The 19,804-nt window shown below is 47.3% G+C and overlaps 1 protein-coding gene across 1 annotated transcript in view; it reads right to left on the bottom strand.

The window, feature by feature from the left end:
* FOXO3 (forkhead box O3) overlaps positions 1–9,803 on the bottom strand; it is a 116,031-nt gene extending 106,228 nt beyond the window's left edge. Inside the window, exons 1-2 of the mRNA XM_053590552.1 lie at positions 9,672–9,803; positions 7,879–8,587 (exon numbers count right to left, since the gene is read on the bottom strand). Of these exons, the coding sequence (XP_053446527.1) occupies positions 7,879–8,496 (618 nt within the window). The 5' untranslated portion in view covers positions 8,497–8,587; positions 9,672–9,803. The remainder of the gene's footprint in view (positions 1–7,878; positions 8,588–9,671) is intronic.
* Between the last annotated feature and the right edge of the window lie 10,001 nt (positions 9,804–19,804).

Raw genomic sequence — 19,804 nt, 5'->3', positions numbered from 1 at the left:
CCAGAAGGAAGGTAATGCATATCATTTAGTTATTCAAGGGAGAGGTCACTTTCTGCTTTGGCCCTGTCCCCTACAAATACATACTACATGCTTTCCTCTCTCTGTGCTCCGTCCTCCGCAGGACTAGGATGCATGCGGACACCCAGACGGTGATGATAGCCTGGCTTCTTCACCATAGGCAATGACCCAAGAGTAGCAGAATTACTAGAAAGACCACAGCCCATCAGAGAAGTGAGTCTGCATCACTTTGTAATGTTATTCTGTAACTGCTACTGAGGTACTGCAGAGCGCACGTGTCAAGATTAAAACCTCAGAACAGGCTCGGCACCTGCAGCTCAGCAGCTAGGGTGCCAGACACATACACCAGAGCTGGCGTGTTCAAACCCAGCCTGGGCCTGCCAAACAATGATGACAACTAAAACCAAAAAATAGCCGGGCGTTGTGGTGGGACCCGGTAGACCCAGCTACTTGGGAGGCAAGAGAATCACTTAAGCCCAAGCGTTTGAGGTTGCTGTGAGCTGGGATGTCACTGCACTCTACTGAGGGCAACATAGTGAGACTCTGTCTCAAAACAAACAAAAAAAAACTCAGAACATCAGGGGCAAAAAGTTAACACTAGATACTGCAATCATACCAATGTATTTTACCAAGAAAGCAACACATCGCAGCACTCTACGGATGCCCACTATCGTAGTTCTTTTTCCTTTTGGGGAAATTTAGGTACTGTGAAATGTAAGGTGTATGGTTAAGAATAAAATAAGATACTGAGTCTACGTCGCAGTGACATAAACAGAACTGGGGTCCTCATGATAATCACTAGCGTAATCACCTATTCTGAAAACTCTAACTAGGAAGAATTGCAGACTGGTCCTGAAATGGTTCATCTCAAAGACTGTGTGCTATCTGCTCTTCCTTCACATGTAACTTCTATTTCACAGTCCATGGATATAAAACTTTACATACTTCTAGAACTTATGTCCCAACACGCAGAACATTACAAACAACTTAGTTTTATGTAACAGCGTTTCTCCTGTTAAGAAGTGGGCAGGGTAAGCTTTAGGCTAACTAATTCCATGGTGACCTTCCAGACAGTGCAGCAGAGTATACACAGAGAAGGAAGACCTGCTTTCCTCGTTCTCTTAATAAAAAGTCATCCCAAGATCAGGCTTCCCTCAGTTTCTGTGGTGGGGAGTCCCTGGCACTTGGGCAGTTTGGGGGGACTTCTACCTTAGGAAACAAGACACTGAAAGAAACCTCAGTGATATCAGAGCACCATTTTCACATTTACAGCATCTCCTATCAATATCAACACTAATAAGTCTAAGACCAAGGCCACTGTCAGAGCTGCCTGCAAGTATCCAAGGACTCCCCACGTGGCATCAGCTCACTCCTGAGTCACATCAACCCATTTTAGTACCACAGTCCCAAAACAAGGCTCCAAAGGATGAGCAATGCATATGTGTCTGGCAAACACAGGCCCTACTTTCAAGGCTCTTCCACTGTTCTTGAGAATATACAAGAGTCACAAGAAAGAGACAAAAGAAACACGTGGCATGAGACAGGCAGAGCAGGGTCTGCTCCCTAGTCAGTAACAATAACAGGAGTTAAGAACAGGATCAAGTCTGTTCCCCACAGCCAAGGTAAGTGGGGTTGAGAAAAAAGGCTTTTTCAGCAAAGTGAGCTGAAAGCACTGACGGGAGAATGCAAAACGAGAACCATCGCTATTCTAGGGTGAGCCAGCCTTAAAGAGGGGAGAGGCGGCAGAGAACAGATGAAAAGCTTGAGGGGAAACCACAATGGTCCGCAGCAGCCAGGACAGAACAGTAGTCCCCTGGGCTCACGTGGACACTTTTAACCCCACCCCTGCTAGCTGTGGGACCCCGAGCCAGGTACTCACACACCATTGGCCTTTCTGCTGCTGTAAAATGAAATAGTTAGATGATCTTTAAGATCTCTTTTAGTTCTGAGTTTTAGGCAACAAGCAGTATAGACGACTCAGCTGTATCAAGGCTCCATGTAAGCAAAGGGAATGGGCAGCAACGACAAGTTCACGAAGCACAGTTTTGCAAGTTTATTTTCTGTCTCTCCCATTAGAATGTGAATTCCTGTGAACTGGAACCTTATCAGCCTGGTGCTACTACTACACCCTGGAGCCCGGTGGAATGCTCTATACATGATATACCACTGATAAATGTTTGTTGACCGAATGAAATGGGATGTGGTGCGAATGGATAAAAAGGGTTTTCTCCTTCCTATCTTTTATTCACTTACTGTATTCCAGCGGTAGCATCCAGTGATACTAGCTCACCTTTGTATTTTTGGTCCTCAGCTCATTCAATAGCAGCAAAACCGCAAAATGGCTCTTCAGGATCCCTCAATTTGTAATGCAGGAAAATGAGAGAAATGAGGAGTCAAGAACAGGATCAAGTCTGTTGCCCACAGGCAAGGTAAGTGGGTAGGTACTACATACCACACCAAAATACAGGTTGCCCATAAAAAGTTCATGTGCAATTTAAAATAGACAACTACTTAAAATATTCCATATGCCCTCCCAATACAGGTAAATGGGGGTATCTCACCAGAATGCACAGACTTCAAGTCTTATCTTTGCTTTTTCATCAAGATCTTTGGAAGAACAATATCTGCTAAACTTCTGCCAGACCAAGTAAAAGACTTCTTTGTGGGACAAGGCCTCTTCATTTATTTTCCAAATAAAAAACATCTTGCAGGTTTCAAGTAAGAACACAAGCAGAGTACTAAAAAGTTTAACTATAAGATGTTCTTTTATGTTCTCAACCTTCCTAATGCTGAGACCCTTTATACAGTTCCTCATGCTGTGGGGACCCCCAACCATAAAATTATTTTCACTGTTACTTTATGGTTGGGGGTCACCACAACATGAGGAAGGGTTAAAGGGTTGCGGCATGAGGAAGGTTGAGAACCATTGTTCTATGGTGTCATTTTCTTAAAATAAACCCACCTAAACTCTCCTAAAAGTAAGTCTGCCATTTGCTCAAAAGGAGATAAATATCAAAACACACACTTAGCTTCTTTGGAGTCTCTCTACTACATGGGGCTCATAGAACAAAGCCTAAAAGGACCAATTTCGTCACTTTATATAGGTCAGTGACACAGCTTTGAAAAAGAGGAAAAACAGTCCCCCTAGTGTACTGCTGCTGTAGAAAGAGGAAGTATGTTAGCTGAGAATCACTGATGAAGAGGGTACTGCCAAAGGAAATTACAAAATTGCATTTTGGCAACATGGGCTAGGCAGACAGATTCTTCACACACCACCCCATAACCAGCTTTTCTGGTGAGTTACTCCAAAAAATGACTGAGATCAAAATTATGATCCAACATAGAATTATGACTTAGTTATTGTAAAATTAAAAAGCCTTTTTTTTTTTCTTTTTTTTTTTTAACTTTACTCAAATTAGTATGAGGGTACAATATTTAGGTTACATTGTTCTCACTTTCAGGGTAAAGTTCCATTTGTAGAAGAGCCTCCCACCCAGGGGGCATGTTATCCACCCTCACCAAGTGCACATTAGGTGAGATCCCACCTCCTGACCCCCTCCTCCTACCATTTGTCCTCCCCCTCCCACTTTCCTCTATCCCCAAACTGTACCATTAATAGTGTTTATTGTTCTTAGGAACCTGTAATTGTTTATGTATTGATTTCATATTAGTATGGAGTGAAATTAAAAAACTTTTAAACAAAGTTGCACTTAAAATAACATTTTCTTCATACAATATGTTGAAAAGGAGCTGGATATATTAATTTGAAGAACAGGAACAATGAAAACATAAATAAGCATTATGTGGCAGGTCAGCCCTCATCTGTTTACCTTGGCAAAAAGCTGTAATAGTACACATTTTTACATGCAAAAAGACTCGGATTCTTGAAGAACTATCCTCTGCAGCAAATGCAGAAGTCTTTTTTTTTTTTTTTTCCTGCTGGACCTGCTCTGTCCCCAGCCAGGCCCACCCTTTCTATGCCTGGAACTCCTGGTGACACGTACTCACCAGGGGTCCCAGGAGCTCTGACTCTGTCCCACTCAGCCCACCCAGATGCAGAAGTCTTAACACAGTATCCCACATTTGTGAAATTGTGGAGACCACCACCACAGAAAGTCAAGGCTGCCTACGTGATCATGCCTTGACCCAAGGAAAATCCAAGTGTGTGGGTGTATATGGAGGAGTAAGTGATAAATAGGCCTTACCTGATAAACCTTGATGTCCTTAGCAGTCTCCCCAAAACAAGTGGAACTGAGAAAACTCACTAGTTCGTTTATGGGTAGAGCACAAGTGAAATTAATCTGAATTAAAGGAAATGTAACCTTTTCCCCTCTTAACCATATCTGATTATTCATTTCTACTTTAATGCCTGAGGTAAGAGAACCTGTGAGATAGCCATCATCCTTCTCCCTGGCACAGAACCGCATCTGACAAATGTAAGTTAACAAGGGCTTCCTTCTTTTGTTAAAATGCTTTCTCGCCTCATTTATCACTTCATAGTTCCAAAGCCCCCATAATGATAGGACAGCTATACAAACATGATGTACTCATCTGGCCTCCACCAGCCTCCACCTATCCTTCTGATGCTGGAATAATAGCCAAAATGTTTGTAGTTTAAGAGGAAAACATGCTTTTCAGGAAAGCAACTTCTACTTACATAAGACTCAGTACTTAGTAAATGACCTTTAAAAAAAAAAAAGATCAATTTAAACAATAGAGAAAAAGAATATAGAAAACAAAGACCTTTAGAACTGTGACTACTAATTACCTCTCTAATAGCTGGCTGTATGATTTTAGAAAAGTCATTAATTTCCTGAAGAATCAGGTTCTTCACCAGTAAAATAAGGGGGGGTGAACTAGATAAGCAAATTTCACCCTGGGTATGCATTAGAATCACTTAAGAAACAAACAAACAAAAAAAGGCTAAGCCATATATCACCCCAGTCCAATCAGATTCTCTTAAGTTATTTGTTTATTGAAAAGCTCTCAGGTAATTCTAATATGCAACCAGGGCTGAGAACCACTATTCCAGATTCTGATCTCCAAGACCTCTTTTCTAAATCTTTCACTCAAGTGATGTCAGGGTGATAATTCTGGTTACAGGCTCCCATAATGCAATGGCCCAAATAGCCACAAAAGAAGTAAGGCCTAGACTATGCCAGCCGTTCCTTTTGTGCACACATGACTAGAAGTTAACCTGAATTCTAGACATTTTTAGAAGTTGAAAATCCTCATGCATAACTCAGAATAAAAGTAGTGTGGTTTAAATGCACATGCATGCTTCCAAAATGACTAATCACAACCAGAATCAACTCCTCAACTTGGATGCATGGAAATGGGTCACAATTAGCTCCTGACCTCTCCCTCTGCCCTCTTCTTCCACCCCCACTAAACCACAAGCACAAAAAAAGGCTGGCTTTTAGTCATAATAAGAATACGAAACCAGCCCCAGTTTCAAAGGGCCTTCTCCATTATGAAAGATTTGAAAGTTCCTGCATGGCTGCATCTTTTAATGAAGGTCATCTTACAAAAACTCTAACTAAAATTATAACCCTTTAGTCTTCCAGGATTAGTTGCCACATGACATTCAGAAATGGAATTGGTTAAAAAAAAAAATAAATGAATAAAGTAAAAATAATCATAAAACGTGAGCCCTGTATTAAAAATATTAAACCCTGAGAACTTCAAGTCACAATATTTCTTAAGATTTTGGTTGAAGAGAGATGAAGGGAAGGATAAAAGAAACTGTGAGACATAAACAGTTTTGACCTAAAACCACAACGTTTATGACTAAACCCAAAAATCTCTTGCAAGACCTGCAAACTATATGGCAACACAACGAGCCCAATCTAAATTCATGGCTGCTTCTGGTGCTACCACTTTCTTATGTAAATATTAAAAAAATTCAAGTGTATTACGCTGTGGTTATTTTTAACCATAAACATAATGGCAAGAAATATTATTTGTGTAATTAATCGGTTTTGTAATCTTAAAAATCACAGGAAAGGTGAAAGTCTTTTGTATGTTAACGTTTTTTAACTAAGTTAAATGTTATCTAACACATTCCCAAATTCAGACATTCAGGACCAAATTTTCAGTGTGAGAAATCTGAAAAATATTCCAAACGCTCAAATCTACCTTCTCAGGTCCTGTATACTCACACCTTCCTGACACTGTATACTGAGATTAACTCTTGCCATCTGCTAGACACCTAGTTTTAAAAGGTATCACATAAAAAAAAATAATAATAAAAATAAAAGGTATCACATTAGCACTTACTTTGACATAAAACCAGCTAACTTTCATTGTTTCTGTAAAGAAACCTCGTATTATACAACTGTCACTTCTTTGTAAAGCAAAATTAGACCAAATATAAGATTCATAAGGTCAGCCAGCATAAAGGAAATGAAAGAGATATGTAGAATATCAAAGCACACATTTTGCTTTTAAAGTACTTTAAATAAGGCCTCTCTAATAAAAGCCATTAAATAAAAAAAAAACAGGCAGTTTGCAACGCTTTTCTAAAAACAAATTAAAATGTTCCCTACACTAAAGACTGTAGCTTTTTTGTATTCAATTGCCTACTAAGATTAAACTGTTCTTACTTTTACACCAACTGGAACTCAGAAAGACAGAGGGCTCCTCGAAAGGCAATGCAGAGGAAAAAGGAGAAAGCAACTCCCTCTTTCATTAAAAATAATAATAATAATAAATCAACTAAACTGCAACTAGGATCAGCAGATAAGCAAAGTCTATCTCCAACTGCCATGCGACGTGTATTTCCCAACTGCGCAGGACTCTCTTCTGCCTGCTTCAGACACATTCCCATCTGGGAGGAAGGGAGCAGGGAGGTGCCTAGGAAGGGCAAAGCAGCTGGGTATCAGCAGCCCAGCAGGGGCAGAGGAGTTAATCTCTTTGGATACCCAACTGCAGGAAGTCATTACATCATAGGCCTTTCCACACCTCTCTCTACCACGTGTCCGGTGCCCCAAGAGGCCGAAAAGGAAACGTAGACTCTCTTCAGGTCCTCTTACAGGTAGATGCCATTATGGCCCGGCCCAGCCACCAAACCTCCCTCCTAATGTCGTAAGCCGAGAGCAGGCCCCGAGTCTCCCCCGCCTCGAACCATGCCAAAGTCTAGGCCTCGGCGGGAGCAGCAGGTACAGCCAGTCGGTGTTGAGGTGGCCAGGCTGGCTCGTTAGCGGTCCCAGAACATTTCAGAAGCTACTTGAGGGCAGGTTGAAATCTCTGGAGAGCAAAGGTGTCAATACAGACAAGGGAAAAGAGCCAGGAAAAGGTTTTGCAACCATTGCTTTTTCGAATCCGGTCGATGTGCCTGTGGGAGTTCACACCCACAGCCAAAACCTGGACCCAAGGGTTCTCATTCAGCTAGTGACAACGCATCATGTTCCTGCAACCGACTAGAAACCAGACAGCCAATCCTTCCACTGGGTACGAGTCCCAAATACACCCTTGCACTCCTTCACTCCATCCACAGAACCTTCATCGGACCCCCACTAGGGTGAACTTCGTTCCAAAGTTGGCCGCGGACCCACCTCCCCGGCGCTGTCGGAGAATCCGGCACATTCATTCCCGTCTGTCTGCCCTTCCCTCGCCAGCCTCCCTCGACCTCTCTCCTCACCTGCCTATGTCTGAGCTTCCGCGGGAGCCTCTTTTCCCCGCACCCGTCCCCAGGTGCCCCTGCTTCAGGAGTCAAAGAGAACCCCCCTCACAGCTGAGGTCCCCCCTGCCAAACGCTCTCCCTGGCGCCCGCAGGAGCGCTAGGACAAATCCAAAGCGCATCTCACGTAGCGCAGGAGGCCCTGCGGGTCCAGCAGCCAGCCTGGGGTGGGTACGCACCTTCCAGCCGGCAGAGCTGTTGCTGTCGCCCTTATCCTTGAAGTAGGGCACGCAGCGCACCATCCACTCGTAGATCTGGGACAAAGTGAGCCGTTTGTCCGGGGAGCTCTCGATGGCGCGGGTGATCAGGTCGGCGTAGGACAGGTTCCCCCAGGCGTTCCTACGCGACGAGCATTTCCTCGGCTGTCCAGAGCCCCCAGCCGCCCCCGGCTGCGGCGGTGGCAGCGGCTGCTGAGGCTGCAGCGGCGTCTGAGTTCCCCCGCTCAGCGCGCCCGCCGAGGGAGCTGGCCCGGACCCGGGGTCCTGCCCTCCGGGAACCAGCAGCCGGGCCGAGTCCTCCAGGAGCAGCCCGGAGCACAGCGCGCCGCTCCCGCCGCCGCCTATGCCCATGGCCGAGCCGGCCCGGCCACCGCCGTCCTCATCGTCTTCGTCGTCGTCCTCCTCGGGGATCATAGAGTCGGCGGCCGTCTCCCCCGAGGGCTTGGCGGGGCTCGCCTGGAGCTCCGGCCTCTGCAGGGGCCACGTACAGGAGCGCGGCCGGCTCTGGGGCTCGAACTCCGGGTCCAGCTCCACTTCGAGCGGAGAGAGCGGGGCCGGGGAGGCTGGTGCCTCTGCCATCTTCTCCGCCCTCCCGCGGCTCCGGCTCTCGCGCTCTCCTCTTGCGCCGGGGCGGGGTGCGGCGGGGGAGGGACGTGGGCGCCGCCGCCGCCTGGGGAAGCACGAGAGGAAAGAGAACGAGAGTTGGTTATCCCGGGCCGGAGCCCAGTCCTCAGCGAATCCTCGCCCTCCGCCGCTGCCGCTTCCCAGCCGCACCGCGCCCGCCTCCCAGCACAGGCAGACCTGGCGACTTGCGTCCAGCGAACCTAGCGCAGCAGACACCGCCCCCGGGCCAGGCCGCGGGGGAGATGAGAGCGAATCTACGGCCTCGCACGGGGCAGCCCCTCCCCCCGCCAGAGCTGCAGGTCCCTCCTGGGCTAGGTGCTGGGCGGGGAAGAAGGGGGAGGGGCGGGCCGCGCCTTTAAAGCGGGCAGCGGCCGGAGCTGGCGCAGCAGAGCTGCGGTCGGAGCTAGTGCCCGGGCGTGCGTGCGTTTGTTTATGTTTCGCTCCAGCCCGCTCTAGTGCTTCCCGCGGTGCCGCCGCCAAAGTCTGTGGCGTCTTCGGCTCTTCTCCCCTTCTCTGGCCCGGCCTTCTCCGCCACCTCCTTACTATACCCCCATCCCCACCCCCCACCCAGCCAAGTGCCCAGAGCCCGGGGACAGCGCGGGCAGTTCCCTTCTTCGCCCGCGAGCCCAGAGGGAGAACGTGGGGTTGGGCACAGATGGGCCCTTATCACTTCCAAAAAAACAGAAAAGACGGAAAGTAGGGGGACAAGCAGCCCAGCGGGTATTCTCAAAGGGTCGACCCCAGCAGGAACGGCCACTTCAGGGTTTTGTGTGGTTTATATTCTCGCGGACGTTGTACCCTCCGCCCCCTTCCCAGTCGGGAAGGGCGGGTGGTGGGGGTGGGGTGGAGGGAGCAAGTCGGAACATAAATCTTCCAACAGGTCGGGAAGCGCCAAGTCTCCCGGGCTGCGAGAAAACCCGGACCTGCCCGTTCATCACCTCCTTGCTCCCGCTGCTGCCATCTTGACAGTTTCCCCCCTTCCCTCAAGTCCTTTAAAAACACTAGCTGGAGAGAAGGGGGGCGCGCACACCGAGTCACGGGGAAGGAAAAGGGAAGCGCCTGGCCCAGCTCGGAAGCAGATCCGGAGTCACCGGGAAGGCGGCCGCCCGCTGCACAGCTCCGGCGCATACCTCGGTTCCTTCCCTTCAGGGACTAGGCGGGACGACGCACAATCCCGCGCGGGCCCGGGACACGGCGAGGAGGGGGCGCGCAACCTCGGCGAAGGAGAGGCGCTCGGGCCGCCGCCGCGGCCCGCCCGAGTAACCGCCTGTCAGCTTGCCCACCGCCGCCTTCCACATTCCTCCTCCTCCTTTCCACGAGCAGGGCGGCCGCGGCAGCAGCACAAAGTTATAGACACACGCAGGGAGCCTCAACCTAAGCTGACGGCGGGCGGGTCCCCGCCCAGGGGGAGGGCTGGGGCGGCGTGCCCGGGTGTGCTTGTGTGTGTGCGTGTGTGAGCGCGCGTGTGTGCGCTCGCGCGCCTGCGCGGCCGGGCTCCGCGGGGGCTGCGGGCGTGGGTGTCGGAGCGCGGGCAGAGGGCCGGGACTCCGCCGGCTCCCGCTAGGCTTCTCCTGCCTCCCGAGAGCCTCAACTACAACAAAGCACGGCGCTGGCAGGGTGCGGGATGGGGGGAGTGAGTGGGAGGAGGAGAGGCACTAGCTCATAGCCCCAGATGCTCCAAGTAGCGCGGGAGAGTGGCCTTGCTGACTTGGGCAGGGCGCCTGGCAGCAGGGGGTCACTCGACCTGCGTGTCTGCCCGCTGGGCTCTGGGCAGGCCCTGGTGTCCGGTTTCTGGGTAGAACTAGACACCAGGTAACACCTGAGATAAGATGCTGACCGTAGATGGCAAAGGTTACCCTGCCGTGGAAATACCAGCGGAGATATTGGTGCTTACGGAACTTCGATAAGCGGATGCCCACAGATTTGATCAGACACCAAAAGGTTTGCACGATCTCATACCTTGCACGCTTGACCAAAATCGCGTTTCACTTTTCCTGGATTTGATAGCAAACGGGGGAGAGGTGTAGCTAACTCGGGGGAGGGGGGAATGCAAATTATTCCCCTATCCTAAACGCAAGGGCAGATTCCGAACAATTGGGAAGAGGAAATGATTACATTCTAATTTGTAAATGGCTGATTGTGCATTCTTTTACTTTTTTAAAGATGTGTCCCCTTAGGTTTAGAACATCTTAACAAGTCCTTACGCTACAATCCGCACAAACGAATCTACTACATATGACTTGTACATCAAAAGTCCATCCACTTTGGTTCATAACTAATGCTTTTATTTTTAAAAAATCTTTCTGAGTCACTGAAGGTATTTCGGCGTCTAGCAGCGGGCTCCGCAACAATCTGTGATACAAAAAGGTCCACCCGGCCAGCTCCGGGCTCCCGGCTTTGCGCAGGGCCCGTCACTCAAGTGACGCGTGGCCCCGCCCCGCACCAAGCTAGTTCGACGCGTACAAACAGATGATGTCATTGTATCCACACGCGCGTGACCCCGGAGCTCTTCGCCGCGTCGCCATTCGCTGCGCCGCTTACTCGTCAAGCCACGCCGAGCGCTGACTGGCCGCGGCCCCTAGTCTCCAGGCCCCTGACGCCCCTCTCCGCCCTCCACCCCCGCCCCCCAGCAAATAATAAACAATCGAGTAAAAGAAAGGAAGGAGGGGAGAGAGGAGAGGAAACGGAGAAAGCGAACCAGAATCCAGTCCTCCGCTCCCTCACAGTGGGAAGGCTAAAGGGGGATGCGAGGGGACAGGGGAGGCTGAAGAGAGCAGACCTGGGACGGTGGGACCCCTTACAGGGAGGAGGCGTCGCGGAGGAAAGTTGGAGAGCATTGGGAGGGCGCGACTGAGGCTCACGTGGACGCTAGGACCCGGGAGCTGCCGTGCTGGGGGCGGGGATTGAGTGGCGGCGTGGGCGGAGCCGGCGACACGTGCGGGAGGAGGCCGGGCGCGCGCCGCACGCCTGGCGGGCGGCGCGCGGCCCCGGCAGCCGCGCGCGCTTGTTTACCGGCGCACGTGGGTGTTATTTTTAAATGGAATGTAGTGCTGGGAGCGCGGCCGAGTGGCTGGCGCTCCGTGGGGCCTCTTGTGTTGGCTGCGGGACGCTGGGATAGTCCCGCTGCGGCCTCCGAACGCTGCTAGCGAGGCATCCGGGCTGTCCCACTGTGCGGTGCCAGTGAAGCCGGCATCCAAGGCCGAAGAGCCTGGTTGCAAGTTTCGCACGCTGCCCAAGGCGCCGCGGAGCCCATGGTTTCCCATAGCAGAATGCTGCCTTGCGCCCAGGCTCGGCTGCCGAGTTCACATTCAGGAAACAAAGCCTCCTGCTGGCCTTTGCCCAGAAGGCCCGGCCGGCGGCCACCGGTTCTGGAGCAGATCTCCCACACTCACATACTCACTGGCACACATTCTTTGGCCACGACGTGTATTTTCAGCACCCTACGTGGTCGTGCCCTCAATTCTTGTTCGAATGCCCCCAGTCCACATGTGCCCGTCGCTTAGACATATTGCCCTGCCCAGGTACAAATGGCGCTTTTGCTACTTCAGTTTGTCTTTGGGAGGGGAATCTGTGGGAGGGGACTTTGCTTATTGGGGTTGCTCCACTGCCCGAGGCCCCTCTCCAGTTGTGCACAGGCCTGCACCGCTGAGAAGCTGGGGATTTCATTTTGGCTTCCAGACCGGGAGTATGGACAGTGATGTATGAGCACAGGGCAGTTTTAAGTGCCAATGCTTGGGGCTAGGAGATGGTGTTGAGAGTATGTTATCCTAAATCTTGGTGTTCAGCTTTGCACAAAGACTGGGGAGGCTAGATTACCCAGGGCTTTGCATCGTGATGCAGCTTAACATCCAAAGAATTTTCAATTACTGGTTTTAAATAAAACTATAGGAGAAATCCACACTTTTCTTTCTCCAAATCTAAGCAATCCTTCCTCATTAAAGTGCAGACCTGCAAAAATAGAACGTGTTTACACTGGCGGGGCTCTAGGCCATTAGATTATCACTCTAAACATTTTGAAGGTCCATTTACAAAATGAGTATCCCAATGGCATTCCAAGAAAGTGTAAGAGTTAAAAGACTCAGTGGATTAACTGAGAATCTTTTGGGCTTCACAGTGAGGAGTGAGGGACACGTGATAAATACATTTCTCTGCAAAAGCTTACAGTCTTAACTGAGGGTACAAGACTATTACAAAGGTAAATATTTCAAGAGTTTAAAAACAGAAGACAAATACAAGAGATCGTACATATACTGTTGGGCAAGTTTTCATAAAAGTTGAAGATCAAAAAACTTCAAATGGCAGTGACTACAAACATGCAGCTTTGTAAACATGGTCATTCCTAAAGAATTTATCCTTGTAATTTGTGCCTATGGGCAAACTTTCAAGGAGACTGAGTCTCAGAGATTGCTGTCTTTTAGCCTGAAATTGGTTTGACCTTTGCCTTCTTCTTGTAGGCCTCCTTGGTTCTTCTCTATTTCTTCCTACCATATTTTCCTCTAAACCTTTTAGTATAGGAAAGCTGAGTAAGTTATGGTTGTTGGTTGAGAAGGAATGTCAGCATTACCTTTGACAAAAATTTTTAGTCAAAACTGCCCCTGCCTTTCATTGATCAATTTTACGCCTTATTTCTATGAATGATTTAGGGTGGTGACTGTTCAGTCCATTTTGTAAATTCACCCACTGGAAGAACAAAAATTTAGAATTTTTACCTGAATAAGAGACATAAATTGACCATTTCAAATGCCTAATTGTGAGGAGGTTGGTGGTGGATGCCAGGGTTCTCCCTCTGAAGGGGCCATCCCTCAGCGCCTGTGTCCTGGTCTCCTTGCACCAGGTCATCTGGACCCTCCCTCTGACCCCACAGCCCAGACTGTAGGAGTTAGGTGTGCTGCGTCTCTGCAAGTACCCATTGTCCTCTTGGGTGGGCTCCTACATTGATCTCAACAATACAGACAAGAAACACAAAGAGGACAGCAAACACAAAGCCACCTAACAAATATGTGTGACTTGGCTAGAAAGAAAGAAGGATCCCCAATATTCAGGTATAAAGCTGCTTCCCAGTCTGTGTCTGACACCCTCATTAGTCCCTTTCTCTGCTTCCCCTCTCCTTACCAAACAGCACACATGCAACACTTAATTGAACACTGTGTACCAAAGACCTATGAACTGCTGCTTATCCTTGGGGACATCATTTTAGACATGTCTCATCACCACCCACCCTCTCCAAGTGTATCTGTAGCTCCTGTATTCTCCTTCTTTGCCTCCTTTGGGTGTGACAAATCTGGGCAAAGCCTTTCCCAGGTCATTATCATGGTTGTCCTATAGTATATTGTGAAGAGTAACCATGTATAATTTCAGGGGTGAAAAGTGGGGGAATCAAAAAAAAGGACATCTACCTGAAGTGGAATTGGATAGAAAAGAAACTAGGGAGAATTATCTATTTGTGGTAATTTGAGGTCATTACAATAGAGAATCTTTCTCATTTAATATGCTGCACACTCTAAACTGAGCACTTTATTTGCAGCATTTAAGTCTCACAAAGACCATGTAAGGTAAATACAATAGTGCTAAGTGGCATAGGGGTTAAGAATACAGGCTCTGAAGTTGAGTCTGAACCCCTCATTTACCAGCCATGTGACCTGAGGGTGTTGTTTAACCATCAAGCTTTTGTTTGTCATCAATAAAATGGGAATAACACCTTCCAGGATTGTTGGAAGCCTTGGGTTAATTGAGATTATGAATATAAAACATTTACTATCAAAATATGAAGGGGGCCAGGTGCAGTGGCTCATGCCTATAATCCCAGCACTGTGGGAGGCTGAGGCAGGAGGATTGCTTGAGCTCAGGAGTTCCAGGATTGTCTGAGCCAGAGTGAGACCCCAACTCATGAAAAAAATTGAAAAACCCAGCTGGGCACTGTGACAAGCGCCTGTAATCTCCAGTGACTTCAGAGGCTGAGGCAGCAGGACGCCCACAGCCTGAGTCTGAGGTTGCAGTGAGCTACAACGCCATTGCACTCTGCTCAGGGAATAGGGAAGAACTCTGTCTCGACAAAAGAAAAAAATAAAAATAAAAAAATGAAGGGGAAGCTTTTAATAATAGTGATTCCTCAGGCTTCATCTTGGACCATCTGAGTTAGAATTTCTGAGGGTAGGGCCTGGCAATGGTTTGTTTAAAAATGTTTGCCAGGTGAATCTAAGGCAGTGAAGCTTGGGAATCCTGAGATAGAAGCCTCTGCTGCACACTCCACTGTTCGCCCTTGGCCATGAGTTTCTGGTTAGAATGAGAACTGACTATACACACAAGGGGTATCTTCCACACACAAACATCTCAGTTTATCTCTAAAACAACCTCCCCTGACAAGGACCAACTCTCTCATTTCACAGGGCTTTGCCTTAGGTCACACAATGAGGATCAGGCCAGACTTTGAACTGAGAGTTGTCTGAATCCATGGCACCTTCTCCTTCCGTGCACCTTGCACGGCCTCTCTAACAGTGGGCCCAAAGAAAAGAGGCTTTATGTGGTCCTCATAGCCTAGAAAAAAGGGGCTACAACTAGATAAGCAAACATAACCCCAAGCACAACCCCAACCAGTCTATAATTGGTGGTTATCTGACCCCTTCTGCCCCCACCCCTGCCCCACCAAGGTTGGTTTTTGGCTCTCCCAGGCGTTCTTAAAATGCTAATATTTTAAAAGATGTCACCTAAAATTTGGATTTCTAACTCTTTAAAAATTGGAATATCAGGTGACCCTGGGCACCATACCCACATGGCAACCATTAGCGGATATGTCCTCTTTGGAAAAAATATCTTGAACCTAGGCCCCAAAGAATCCCACAGATACAATTTCAAGACCAGAAGCTCATAATCAGAAGCACAAGTCAAATAAGACCCTTCCATGGAGGTGTGCCTCCTTACTGATCTCTGGGTAAGTTAGCCACCACCTTTACTGCGGCGTGCTGGAGTTGGCTCATTCCAGTTCACCAGACAACCGTGGACATCCCTTCGTAGTCTGAAATGGAATATTACAGGAATACATATGTTAGAGAATTAAAATTCTCTAACAATGAAGTCTTTTCTTCTTCCTTTTCCTTCTTTCTGAGAACCAGTTTGCCAGTACTCCATCACCCCTACTCCCTCAGCCACCATCTTGCATTCTGAAGAAGAAGATTTATTCTGAATGAAAAGTGAAAGAAACAAAAGCCCTTGGGAAACTATACCTCTTCTCTGTTTAGCAACAGATTATTACCATGGTAACCTTGTTTTTAAAATTCTTCAATTTAATATGGTAGAGTAATTGCCCAGGACAGACTTTTGATGAAAACTAAAGCTGGATAAGGTTTTTTGTATTTTTTTTTTTTTTTTTTGGCCAGGGCTGGGTTTGAACCTGCAACCTCCGGCATATGGGCTGGCGCCCTACCCTTTGAGCCACAGGCATCGCTGTTTTTTTTGTGTTTTTTTTTTTTTCTACTTTTTAAGGTAAATTATTGAACTGGCAAAAAAACAAGAAAATTATAGAAACCAAAAACAAAGTTGAAGTGAGACCCCTAGAAAATGAGGAAAGCCTGAAAACTCTGTCAAACAACACTTGAACTTCTTCTTTGACCTGTATACAAGATCTGAGAAACAGAAGCTAAATCCTCAGGCTTGGCTAAGATCAGGAGAATGATAAGACGCTCCTCCATAAAACTGGGACTCCAAAGGGCCAAAATAAAAGTGACTATGAAATTAACCTGCTTTTCAGAAAAGAACCTCAGAAAACATTGCCTGTCTTAATCCTGATGCTGAATGAAGGAGTATAAAAAGATACTCTTCTGGGCAGCGCCTGTGGCTCAGTGAGTAGGGCACCGGCCCCATATCCTGCGGGTGGCAGGTTCGAACCCAGCCCTGGCCAAACTGCAACAAAAGATAGCCGGACGTTGTGGCGGGCACCTATAGTCCCAGCTACTTGGGAAGCTGAGGCAAGAGAACCACCTAAGCCCAAGAGCTGAAGGTTGTTATGAACTGTGATGCCGTGGCACTTTACCAAGGGCGACAAAGAGAGACTCTGTCTCTAAAAAAATAATAATAATAAAATAAAAAGATACTGTTCCTTAAGCATTCCTAACTACAGTGTGGTCTACATGTGAGATTATGGCCCAAATTCATGATACCATGGATTTATAAAAAACTTCCAGAGTTCCAGTTTGTGGTGCTCTTAACAACTGGTGGAAACAAGCACACATCCCTCTGAAGGGATGTCTTAAACCTACGCCCCAAAGAATCACCACAGATAAAACTTTAAGAACAGAAGCTCATGATCAGAAAACACAAAACAAAGAAGTCAGGCTCCAAGTAAGGTCAGACTTGGGTATTAGAATAAGTAGACAGAAACTGCACAGGCCTCGGGCCTATAGTCTTCGCACTCTGGGAGGCTGAGACCTCACTTGAGGTCTAGAGTTTGAGACCAACCTGAGCAAGAGTGAGACCTAGTCTCTACAACAAAAAGGAGTATTAGTTGGGCCTGGTGGAATGCACCTGTAGTCCCAGCTGCTAGGGAGGCTAAGGCAGGAAGAGCACTTGAGCCTAAGAGTCTGAAGTTGCTGTGAACTATGATGGTCCCACTGCACTCTAACCTGAGCAACAAAGTGAGACTCCAACTCAAAAAAAAAGAGAGACAGATTATAAATGTGCTTAATATATTTGAAAAGACATTAAAAAGTTTGAAAGTACCTGTAAGAAAGGAATAAGAGTTTATGAAAAAACAACTGAGTAGATTTGCAATCAAATCAAATACTTCTTAATTTGGGCTTCTCAACCACATTATATAGGTCTTTGCGGACACAGTGGCCAGGCTTATAGGTTATTGATTGTCAACTGAAGTACTCAAATCTTTTGAAACCTAGCAGCAAGAATGAGAGTTGTGACTATGTTTTAACATGTAAATGTAAAAATTCTTATTGTAAGATCCAACAAATCACTCCTAGGGGAAAGGAAGACATGATGAAGTCAGAATTAATACAGTGCTTCCGGCTGACCGGCCTCCAGCAGATGGCATGGAGCTTTCTAAGTGGGCCGTCTACTCCATTTCTCATCTTGGAAAAACCTGTGAAGTGAGCATGTGTCCTGATCCACTTGTTAGAAAATCTATTTAAAATGCCTAGTAATTGGAACTTTAAATAAAAATTACTTTAAAACATTGATGTGGTACTTAAATGAAGGCCATATGGAACCTATTCATTACTCTGAATACATTGCCTTTCCCTCATACAATTTGGCATGTCCATCAATGTATAAAGTTTTCTAGAATCTAGTACTAAAGCCTCCAAAGGACATGATTTAGGACTTAAAGGACATTGAAGCTGATTATTGTCTCCTTCCTCATCTGCACCTAGAAATGAAGTAAACCTGTGAAATAGGGAAACACAGGAAAAATGAAAAGTTCACCAGTTTGTTGCCCATTGTTCAGTGATTAGGGCACCAGCCACATACACCGGGGCTGACAGGTTCAAACCTGGCCCTGGCCAGCTAAAATAACAATGACAACTACAACAAAAAAAATAACCAGGTATTGTGTTGGGTGCCTGTGGTCCCAGCTACTTGGGAGGCTGAGGCAAGAGAATTGCTTAAGCCCAAGAGTTTGAGGTTGCTGTGAGCTGTGATGCTACAGCACTCTACCGAGGGTAACATAGTAAGACTCTGTCTCAAAAAACAAAAAAGTTTATCGAATTTTGCAGGTCTGATGTAAGCATCAATTTGAAACCCTCAAGCTAACAAAGTATAAGGTCTATGCATACGTTACAGCAAACCCTGGCATAAAATAGATGTAAAGCTGCCACAGTTGCTGTTAGTGATGGTTTAAAAGCCTTAAAATAAAGGTTTTCTTTTGTTGGAGGAACTTTTTTGTCTCAGTTCAGGTAGCTGGTTGAGCCTTATTTGGTGGCCTGTCAGAGTAAGATAGTCCCCCAGTGTGTTGTGGGACAAGCTTATTGAGCCTTTCCCTGCCCACTTTAAGAGGTGGCGTTCAAGGTGTCTGGCCTGAGACCACGGGTGTGTTTGGCAGAGACGCAATTCTGGTTGGTGGTAGATGTGCTTTCCACGCATTGGAAAGTGCTCCCCTTTATTCTGTTCCCACTCCTTGGAGCAGTTCACATTCCTTTAATATCACAACACTGTGCCCTCCAAGGGTCTCCTTGTGCTCATTTCTGGAAAGATAACTGAAGCCACCAAAATGGATGACAAAATCACTTAAGTGAGACATAGGAGAGGAGGAAGCATTCAGGCCTTCAAATCCAAGTTCTTTTATGAAAGGAAGAACCTTGCACCTTCACGTGGAACTTAGAGTCCTTTTTTAGTTTCTCAAATGTGTAACTTGAAGAGGGTTTTTGGGTTGTTTTTTACATGCAAAATGGCCTTCATAAAGTCTGCATTTTGGTAACAAATAATGAAGCCAAGTGAAGAATTCCCCAAACACAGCACCTGGGGTCCTGGTCCTGTTCAGGGAACTGACCAAATCCAGTCACTTTGGGTCGGGCCTTCCTGTTCTCCCTGGAGAGTAAAACTCTTCTTGGAGTTTGTGAGGAGGTTGCCAATCAGTAAAAAAGATGAGGTTCGAGCTGAGCCCTTTCTTTTCACTTGTTGTGCCATAAAAATATGTTATTGAAGAGAGAGTGAGTTGTCATAACAACTTTGACCAGAAGGGTCCATGTAACCTCCGTGGAGCCATAAGAGAGGCTGTGACCTGCACAGGCTGGCCTTTCTCCAGTGGATGGGCAGCAGAGAGTGGGCCTGAGAGAAAGGTCAGTAGCTTCAGAAACCACTCTCAACAGTCCCCCAGATCTGACAACTCTCCGGATTAAGTAGCAAAATCAAGTTTCTAGTAATACGGAATCAGACTCGATCTGGGGGAAACCACTGACAAAAGACTCCCATGAGGCCTAGCCTGAAAGAGGCAGTCATTTTGACACATTTTCTTCCTTATAAGCTTAGTACAGGAGTATTATTTAAAAAAAAAAATTGTCCTTTTCATGGGAATTCATCCCCAAGTGAACCATTAGAATTGCATTCCTTGGCTCGGCGCCCGTAGCACAGTGGTTATGGCACCAGCCACATACACGAAGGGTTCGAACCTGGCCCGGGTCAGCTAAACAACTGCGACAAAAAAATAGCTGGGGGCGGCGCCTGTAGCTCAGTGAGTAGGGCGCCAGCCCCATATGCCGAGGGTGGCGGGTTCAAACCCAGCCCCAGCAAACTGCAACAACAACAACAAAAAAAATAGCTGGGC

This window comes from Nycticebus coucang, chromosome 5, assembly GCF_027406575.1.
Source record: "Nycticebus coucang isolate mNycCou1 chromosome 5, mNycCou1.pri, whole genome shotgun sequence".
Lineage (NCBI taxonomy): Eukaryota > Metazoa > Chordata > Mammalia > Primates > Lorisidae > Nycticebus > Nycticebus coucang.
This window is presented reverse-complemented; position numbering and strand designations above follow the sequence as displayed.